The 10,594-nt window shown below is 37.1% G+C and overlaps 1 protein-coding gene across 1 annotated transcript; it reads right to left on the minus strand.

Annotated features, from left to right (window-relative positions):
* Positions 1–8,498: 8,498 nt before the first annotated feature.
* On the minus strand, positions 8,499–9,625 carry LOC133744829 (uncharacterized). The gene is made up of 2 exons (XM_062172866.1): positions 8,974–9,625; positions 8,499–8,929 (listed from the first exon to the last, which is right to left on the minus strand). The coding sequence occupies exons 1-2, from the start codon at positions 9,623–9,625 to the stop codon at positions 8,499–8,501; spliced, it is 1,083 nt and encodes a 360-aa protein (XP_062028850.1).
* Positions 9,626–10,594: the final 969 nt, after the last annotated feature.

The following is a 10,594-nucleotide window of genomic DNA, read 5'->3' on the forward strand; positions in this document are numbered from 1 at the left end:
GCATATGATGTATGTGCCTTCTGGCCATGGATAAGTAATGAAATTATCTATTCCTAAAAAAAAAATCACAAACATAACCAAAAGCAAGACACAACATTAATCATGGCACGTTTACTTACTTGAATCGAAAAAAAAAATCATGAATCGGAGACAACTGGAATGGGAGATGAGACCTACACTCATGAATACTTTTACCCTAAAATCATTCTGATTTCTTTATGTATTAGTAAACGCGTGAATACTTTTACTCTGGAACTATTTCCTCCACTTCCATTCTCATTTCAAGTAAGTAAATGTGCCCTCAAAATAATTGGACTCGCTTGCTTTGTTAAAAAATGCAGTCAATAATGATACATTACATAATTTGCATTCAACTATCAAATGTTTGATCTAATCCACATGTGGATCATGCGTGCATGCCACGTTTAGCGCCCTAAAACCTAATTTTGGTCATTTTAAATCAATGCTTACTAGTTTTTGATAGAAATGACTATTAGAATTCATTAGAGGTCCCTTAACGAAACTAGATCGATGCATTGCCTACCCTAGCCTCCGTGTCCTGTTATTAAAGTATACTGGTAATCAGATAGAGTTGACTAACAAATCCTGCAGTTATGGACTGTCCATAAGATGGAAGATGCATTGGATCTTCAAAATCATGCACTATTACTGGACCCTCATCCAAAAAGATTCGATATATGTATGTAGCTAGTGTCTTACACATCCAGGCATGCCTCATTAAATATATGCATTCATTCATCTCTTTGCTGCAGCTATAATAGAAAACAAAGATGAATATCGTATATTTTAGCTTCTTGATGCAGTTGTATATTCCGATTTCTAACTAATATTATCATATATCCACATCTGATAAGACTCATAAGAGAATATATATATATATATTGCTGTATAATATAGCAGTATAGCATTTGGATTTTCTATGGCAGGTGTCTACCTTTCTGAGTTTCTGTTTTGTTATATATACCTGCATTTGCTATAGTATTTGGCATTACTCCTTGTATTAAAATTAGATGAATCAAATACTAAATGTAATGGGTCACCGACTAATCTTTTTTTGATAAATTAATGAATCACTGACTATTGTCTGCAACTTAACCAATACCAGCATGTAATATTATCACTAATGTTAAATCCGTCAATTTGTAATATCAATTCAAGACACATTTTTAACGTGGTTTTATTCTATATCCACACCCATGACACCTACTAAATATTGACCATCGATCATGATATTAAAATTTCAACCTGGCAGTAATCTCGGTCCTTTTCCAGGTAGCACGTTTTTTAATTATATACTGTAAAGTTGGACTCCCATAATCCTTATTGATTAAGAAAAGCTACATGATGACCATACTCTTTGCATATAAACACTTTCTCCTCTTGTTTATGATTTGATAATCTTATTAGTTTGACAAATGAAAGATAGCTAGACCTCTCCAAACATGCGAGGTTTTGATTCTACATCCAGCCTTATTGTAGTGTTTAAAAAGCCCATACATGTACCAGAGTCCCGTTCCCCTGGTCAGCAACTGACCATGGATCATTTGGTCAGTCCCAGATTTCATCACTTATCTGTCAGCCGTCCTATTTCAATCGGACGGTGACTGACCAAATGATCCATGGTCAGTTGCTGACCAGGGGATCAGGAGCGACATGTACCATTACACAAAAACACGGGATGACCCTAAATTTTTACATAAATCTTGTCCTACCAACTCATAGCTATCCGCCACGTGGGAAAGTCCACTCTTTCTTTTAGGCATGCAATTTCTTTTTTGTTATTTGGAACTTTAATTACATTGCGTGCAACTATAAAGCAGATTTTACTTGTAACAAAAAAAATAAAACAGATTTTACTAAATTATTATAATTTGTGTTTTTTGTTCTCCTGTCGACCTCTTTGTTGTACTATTGAAGCTTATCTATATTTTATTTTTTGAGACCAAAAACTTCTTGGTTTTATAACAAAAAATCTTCAAACTCATCAGATATATTCCACAAATTCAATGTCATTTAGCAAATAATATGATCATGTATATTAGTTAGTGTTCAATTTCATTTAGTGTACTTGTATAGAAATTTGACAGGTATTGTATTTTTGTTTTTTTTTTTTTTGAATCAATCGATCAATGATTGTCATTCATCACAAGCCAGAATAGGCCGTTACATACCGTTCCGCTGCCATTTAAATAGACAGACAAGAAGATAGTGGTAGTACCCACAGTGGTACATAGAAATAGACCTACTCATTATACATTCAAATTCGTAGAGGTAGCGGCTTCCTCCATTGGTACTACGCCGGATGCGCTAGAAAAACTAGGTTCCTAATACAAGGAAATTATTGTAAATAGACAATAAGGCTAAAAACATTGAGTTGGAGCAAGGGTCAAAACCCTAGCCCAAATGAAAGCCCAGCAGCCCAACAAATAAGAACCCAAACTCAGGCCCAGCAGGAAAGTAGGCCCAGAAGGTAACTCCGACCCGCCCGGAAGCCATTCTGCAGCCCTGATGCGGCGCCGCCCGACTCCGCTGCCACAATCCGCCGGACCACACTCATCCCGACCCATGCCACCGTGAAGCCGCCCAGACAATCCAGCGCCCACGAAAACTTGGCCACCACAAAGCCCCTCAACCCATGCCGCCGTCTGCAGCACCATCTGCCACCGTCGACGAGGCCCACCAGACCCGTGCAAACACAGCCCCGCGCTGCAGTGTCGTCCCCCCGATCCGGCCCTCCATCCTGCAAAAACCTCAAGCCCGGGCACCTATTCATGGGAGCCCAGGACAACTACCATCAATCATCCCGTCCGACAGCAGTCAGCAAACGTTGTAGGATCCGGCAAAGCCAGCCAGGACGTCCGGCGCCATCGGACGAGAAAACGATCTCGCAGCCGAAAGGACTTTAGGGTTTTCCTAGAGAGAGAAACTTTAGGTTTATTTTTTGTTTATTTTTCTAATTTTGCATATACTACTTTTGTATTTTTGTTATGAATGATTGAGTGTTAGATATTGTAATTAATAGCCAATCAGTGCATGTATAACTTTCAATCCAGAATACTAAACCTCTTTAATTCAGCCACTTGTCATATCTTGTCTGGTTGATTGGCTATTGGAGAACATGAAAGGATACCAGGAATTTTGAGATCGTATCTGGGACAATATATATGTATCTGTTCATGATTCTACATCATTATAGTTGAGCACAACTCAATTATATAGGTCAACCAAAAAGAGAGATTAGCTTTTAGTCTGATTCAATCGAAATCCAAGACATTTCATCGGATTTATATGTTGATGTAATTAGTACTTTGAGCAAATTTGAGATATAAATCGTTAGCTTAAGAAACCATATATGAATTAAAACTGAAGGACTGATCGATCACTTACAAGGCTCTGATCATATATATAAATATAGAGAATTTGAGAATGCTGCAGTTAACAAGTTAGCTTCACAGATCACAATATAGAATATTGTTTTAGCCCTAGATAATTACCAGACATGATAGTTAAAATAGTGACTTCAAAGGAAGAAAATGTGAGTTTCAATTAACTACACCCTACAGGCCCCAATAATATGAACAATTTAGGTTTGGGTGCGGTTATTGTCACCCTATTATTTTCTTAGTTTACCCTACAAACATTTGAATTATTGAAATACTATATTACCCAAGTGCAAAATGACTAATAAGTACACTAATTTTCTAAAATCTAAATATGTGAAGAAAACTAAATACATAACTAATTAATTAAATACAAAGATTACTTAATTTTTCATTGGATAACATTGATCTTCATCTTCACCACCCAAATTTTGAATTTATTAATTTTTTTGTAATCTTTTTGTTTCCTCCTCATCGTAATTCGTGATACAATTACAAAACTATTAGTGTTAATTTCATCATCTTTGCAATATCCTTTGCAAAACACACACAAAAAAAAAAAAAAAAAAAAAATCAATCTCTTCTTCATTGCTCATAGTTGTTAACTTACTAATTTTTTAACATGGATTAAAATTAGGGCTGCCACTTGGTTTGGTAATTACCAAACCGACCGAATACCAACCGATGTTTTAGGTTTGGTAAACTGACTTTTTGGTAACCGAGACCGATAAAACAGAAATCGAAAATTACCGAAAAAGTTGGTTTGGTTTTGGTAAATGCCGAATCTACCGATTATCTAAATATTAGATTTATATACTACAGTTTTCAATACACATACATGTATATTAAGAAATAAACATAAAAAATTTTATAATAGTATGAACATTACTACATATACTGCATTAATAGTACATGTATTTTAAGTAACCTAGTCAAAGATGGTTAAATAACCTAGTTTTATTGAAATTGCTAAAACTTGATGTCATATATACAAAAGAAAGCTATAATTAGTAGATGAATACAAAGTTTATGACTATAAAATTCAAAAACCTAGTTTTGTTCATTCTAATTTATATTATAAAGAATTAGTTGTTCTAAAGTTGGTAATACCGAAAACCGAAATACCGAATTCGGTAGATATAATTAAAAACCGAAAATTTTGGTTGGTAATTGGTAACTCAGTTTTGAAACCGAAAGCTTTGGTTTTGAAGTTGGTAATACTTATAACCGATTCAAACCGACCGAGTGACAGCCCTAATTAAAATAGATGAACATTAAAACTGAAAAAAAAAATTAAAAAAAAATAGAAGTAAATCAGATTTTGATTTAATTAGAAAACTTTAATATACTTTAGTTTGTTTATTGGTATAAATTAAATGAGAGATTTTCGTCTAAAAAAATATTATTTAATTGGATATGTCATATAAGGGATAAGTAAATATAACAATTGAAATTAAAATGTAGGGTGTAATGAGCAAGTAGGGTGAACAAAGAAAATTGTAGGGTGGCAATAGCCGCACCCTTTAGGTTTTAGCACAAATGTTTTCTAGTCGACATTGAAATGTATTTAATCAAACGAGTACTATTTAGTTTGGCTTGACTTTTTGTAAAGGAATATTCAAAAGGGATTAACAACACAAAAGATAGGGTTTTCTCTCTAGGGCCGCTGCTTTAGGGGTTTCGAAGACAGTGTTTTAGCCTCCGTCCGACGGCGCGTCCATGGACGCTGTCGTCGGACGGGATTTAGTGTTGAGTGAGCACGGCTCTCTTGATCGGAGGGGTTTCGCTCTGGATCGATCGGGTCGGTGGCTCGTGGTTGGTGAGATCGGAGTTGCTGGGAGGTTGTGGCTTGATTTTTGCAGGATTCAGTCGCGGGTCGGGGGGGCGTCGGTGAACCCAGTTGTCTTTGCTGGTTTGGGAGGGGAGAGGGCGATGGGATCCGAGGTGGTCGTTCGACACCGGCTTGGACGGGGCTGGTTTTTGCGGATTAGGCTATCCTTGATTGGTGCTGTGGATTTTATTCCCGGATCCGGTCTAGATAAAGTAGCTCGAAAAGCTTGTCTTTGGGACAATCAGGTGGGAGGAGAGGCGGCAGTGGTGACCATCGGCAGGTGGGAGTTCGATGCAGGTTGGGGTGATCTGAGGCAGATTGTGGAGTTTCGATGCAGGCGGCGATCTATTGCAGACGGTGGTCTGTGGCAGACGGCGGCTCGATGCAGGCGGTGGTGTCTGCAGGTGGTGGCGACCCGAGGCTGGTGATGGCAATTTTGGGCTGAGCTTGACTAGTTGGCTACGGTCTCATTGCTATTTGGGCTTGGGATTGAGCTTTTTGGGCCCTACCCAAGTTGAGTGTTTAGTTCATGTTTTTATTTTTTCTTGTTGGTTAGTTATGTTACGCTTTATGCGAGCAATAAATTCTTACGTCAGTGATGTAAGGTAAGTCGGGCTTTTAGCCTTTGAATCCACTCAATGTGCCTTGTCTGCTCTGGGTAGGCGGCGAGTTCTTTGCTTCGTCAAATGGTCGCTACCTCCTAGTGGCAGGGTGAGACTAAGTGTCGTCGGATTTATTTTTCGGCGGCAACATAGGAGGAAAGCTGTGCTAAAGCTGGTAATTATGCTATATTGTAATCGAGTTACATATCGAGTTATCTTTCCAGTATGTCACTGCTATGTTAAAGAAAATAGAGTAGCTAATTATGCACTCTTTGCTAGTTGGTGCTTGTTATAATACAGGTCTCCTGTAGAGATTTCTGATATTATTTCGGAAAATACTCTAGATATGCTTATTGTAATAAGGGGTTTAGGCTCATTGTCCCCCCCCCCCCCCCCCCCCCGCCCCTTGTATTCGACAGTTTCATTAATCAAGGCTTGAGGGCAACTGCACCAGCCCTTTATTCAAAAAAAAAAAAAAAAACAACAACAACACAAAAGATTCAGAATTAGTGGGTCTCGCCACCTCATTAAATTACTTTGTTTTCTTAAAGTACGGGTTTACTCAAGGCCATGTTTGGTTCACAGATTTAAGGAATCAGAAAAGAAAAATCGTTCATTTTCTTTGTTTGGTAGGCACAAACTTAGAAACTATTTTCCTGGCAGATGAGAATATAGGGGGAAGATGGTTCCTTTTAGAACCCATGGGATTGATTTTCCCTTCTCTTTTCCCAGCATTTATTACAAAAATTTAGGACTACAGCATCTCTACTCAAATGTGTTATTGTCAATTTCACCCATGATGTTAAACTTTAAAGTACAATGGTATTATCTGAACAATGATATATATTTTTCTTTCCTTTCCTGCACCAACCAAACACTGGAAGGGAAATCAAATGGTCTTTCTTGAATGTTTTTCATGCTTTACCAAACACTGGAAAGAAAACTTGACAAGAATTTTAATTTCCCATCCCCATAGAAAAGACAATGGAATTGATTTCTCTTATGTGAACCAAAAGCCTAAAATTACTACTCTGTGTAATTCGGGAAATTATAACATTGTCCCGGACATGGTACACGTGCATAGTGGTCTGAATTTATGTTATTGGTCCATATGACTTGTAGTTATTTCTTATTGATCTCTTAATTTAATTTTTTTTTTTCACTCCCATGTATGGTCCGCATCAAATTCGAGTGATATTATTAGCCTGTACCACCAAATGGCAATGTCATGTGGTAGTTGTTGAGAATATATACATCCCACATGGGAAAAATGGGACTTTGCCTATGGGTTTATAAGGGCTTGAGTCACTCCATCCATTGACAATTGGTTTTGGATGTGAACCCCAGATTACTTTATGATGGTATCAGAGCGGGTTACCCACGTGTGCATGCCTAACGGCCACACGGGCTCCACGTCACCCAAAGTTGTTCACGTGTATGGCTTGAAAATTCGTCACATGTGCGGGGGCGTGTTGAGAATATATACATCCCACATGGGAAAAATGGGACATTGCCTATGGGTTTATAAGGGTTTGGGTCACTCCATCCATTGCCAATTAGTTTTGGATGTGAACCCCAGATTACTTTATCAGTAGTCTGAGATCACAAAATAATTCCTCAATTATAACCTTTCGTACTACACATCAGGATAGATTTGTTAGTTCCCTCTAGTACGCTACCATATATCGATTCTTTTAAAAATTAGAATAGTTAAGTATTTGCACCGATTGAGACCAAGTAATTTGTTTTCGGCATTATTCTTTATTGACAAGGGGGGGGGGGGGGGGGTGGCTGAGGATCTTGATCATGGTCGGTGAGGAGAAAGTAACAATGAGTGAATGAGGGATTGAATGGCGTTTAGCTCAAATGTGGTGGAGTGCTGGGTTCGATTCATGTTCTTCTCGTCTCAAGACAAGTAAGAAGAAAATAAACACTTTTTTTTTATAAGAAGAATATTTAGATTTATGAGTCCTATAATTGAATAGAAATAAGAAAGTGTGATTGACCATATAGAAGCTCAATGATTGATGTAAATAAAAGCGTATTTACATTGGTGTTCCATTTATGTCAATGCCATATATTGATTGAAGGTTGGTAGCTGGAGAGTGGAGAGGGGTTCCATTCTCTGATTTGGATAAACAGCTGCCGTCTTGCTTGCTGCCCCAAATCTGCCGGTCATCATCCTCCATTTCCAATGTTCCAAAACTTCAATTCCACTTCTCTCAAATCATATATGCATTTTAATTTTGATATGAAATTATGATGAATACAAACCCGACCACATACATGTTCAAGTGACTAGAACCACACATTGTCAGCAGTCCCATGACTATTGGAAATTTGGAATATGTGGCAGTGGAAGACTCTAAGCTCTCAATCAGCCGACCGATACAAGCACTCGGAGCGGTAATGGCATCCTTTTGTGGAATTATAGAAACTTGAGATGTAGTTAAAAGATTTTTGTGGTTACATCCAAAACTAACGGCTAAATGTTTAACTCTCATTTTTCGTCTTAAACCTGAAAATGACTCTCACGCTAGCTTAAGCAGTTTCATACCTTAAAATATTAGTCATTAATTCTCATCTCTTAATACAGGCCACGTATCAAACTAACTTTTGTTAGATTTTTTTTTTTTTTGAAAGAAAATTCCGAGCTTTTATTAATCAATTACGATGATTACAATCGTACATAATGGCATCCAAAATTAACTCCGGAGCTTGAGCGAACCACTCAAAAGAACCTTCATTTTCAAAGGCATGACTAGCTAACCTATGAGCCACACAATTTGCAGAACGAGGAGCATGAACAAAAGAGATATCCTGAAACACCCTTGCACCTACTTTGATATCCTCAATGAGAGGACTATAAACAGACATATCAGGCACCTCTGAAGTTATTGCTTGGATGGCAACTAAGCAATCACTTTCAATAATTACTTTATCAACCATCATAGCTTGACACAAATCCATACCTGCTCGTATAGCCACCAATTCAATGTGTAGTGCTGCTGTAACATGACTAACCTGATGCGCAATAGCCGCAACAAATCCACCCTGATCATTCCTTATGACGCCTCCTACAGTACCATAGCCCACTGATGGCAAAAAAGCACCATCAGTATTCAACTTTAGGATATACCTGCCTGTGGTGCCTTCCAGAACTGGTGGGCACGGCCTTTTTGCTTCCTCCCATTAGGATACCTATTAAGTAAAAAGCTTTCATACCAAGTCATAGTACCCAAAGAAATAGCTACTGCACTTTGAGACTTTTCTGACCATAATTTCTCATTTCGATTCTTCCACAATGCCCAAACCGTCATAAGAAGCTTTGCAAAAATATCAGAAGACATGGTGGTTGCCTGTTCTAACATCCACTCTTTGAAACTAAAGGAATGTGACATAGATAGAGGCAAATTAAACAGAGCAGCACCCAATATCTCTTTGGCCACCGGACAAGCGCAAAAGACATGTCTGCTATCCTCATACGGGTGAGAACACAACAAACAGCCCAACTCTCCTGTATACCCTTTAGTAGTTAACCGATCCCGTGTAGGCAACAAGTTATTACATGCCTGCCATAAACAAATATGAACTTTCCCTGGTACCCTAGCATGCCATAAAGCCTTCCAAAGCAAGTCAAAAGGATCACCCACAGATGTTGAAACCCGCAAATTATCTAACACAATATCTCGAGCCACCCAATAAGCACTCTTCACAGAATAAAATCCTTTTCTCTCCAGTTTCCAGGTTATTCGATCACTCCTCACATTTCGACTCAAAGGAATGCACATTATTTTTTCCACTATATTAGGAGCAAATAGAGAATGAAGTACCTGTGCAGACCACATAATGAATCCAAGAGAGACCAATACACAAAATAGTTTTTCCATACAATGATGCAAGAAAGAAGGATTCCATCTTCTATTTCAATTGTTTACTTTAGCATGAAAATTATTAAACTTTAATTCATCTATTTTCTTTTTATATGAAAGTATTTGAATACTAGATTTATAATTCATATATAGGATGACGACTTTATAATGCATGTTATTTTAGAGCCAATACCTCATGACTAGATAAGTTTTGTGTTTTGGCTCTACGTTATAATATGAACGAGATATAAAGTTTAGATAAAGGTCTACACCTCCTTTTCTATTGAATAAATAAAATTCCATGGCTATCTCGATAATTCCAAATAAGGAACATAGGTAAGAAACAAAACAACACAATTTGTTATGCATACCAGAGAAAAAATCACTCAGACTAAATAGCTAAAAAAGTAAACAAAAGTACTAATTACCTTGCTGTTTCCGAACAACATAACTCCAAGAGGCATTAAGAAAGCACATGTTCCCTCCACTCTTATCCATTACAATTAGTTATATATGCATCTGAGTAATTTTGTGAAGATGTATTTTTGACAACAATATATTTGATGAAATGTCTTTAAAAAATTATTTTACGAAGAAAATTTGTGTCGTATTTTTGCATAATATTCTTAAGCTTTGATATATATAAGAACAAAAAAGCTAGTATTCTTATAGGGAAAATTTCGCAAATAGTACACCAAGTAAAGGCCACTAATAATTCTTATACATAAAGTTCCAAACCAAACATTTCGGTACACGAAATCTGAAACTCGACCCACTATCAGTACACGACGTCAATTTTTGACACCAAAATGTCCATTATGCCCTCAGTTTTTTTTTTTAATAATTTTTTTTTCTGTTATTTTTTTTCCTTCGTTTTTTCTGTTATTT

The sequence above is a fragment of the Rosa rugosa genome, chromosome 4 (assembly GCF_958449725.1).
Source record: "Rosa rugosa chromosome 4, drRosRugo1.1, whole genome shotgun sequence".
NCBI lineage: Eukaryota > Viridiplantae > Streptophyta > Magnoliopsida > Rosales > Rosaceae > Rosa > Rosa rugosa.

Excerpts from the sequence above, each read along its gene's own strand:
- LOC133744829 (XM_062172866.1), bottom strand. The coding sequence starts at position 9,625 with ATGTGCATTCCTTTGAGTCGAAATGTGAGGAGTGATCGAATAACCTGG. Across the intron at positions 8,930-8,973 it reads CTGGAAGGCACCACAGGCAG|TGGGCTATGGTACTGTAGGA; the intron begins GTATATCCTAAA and ends TTTTGCCATCAG.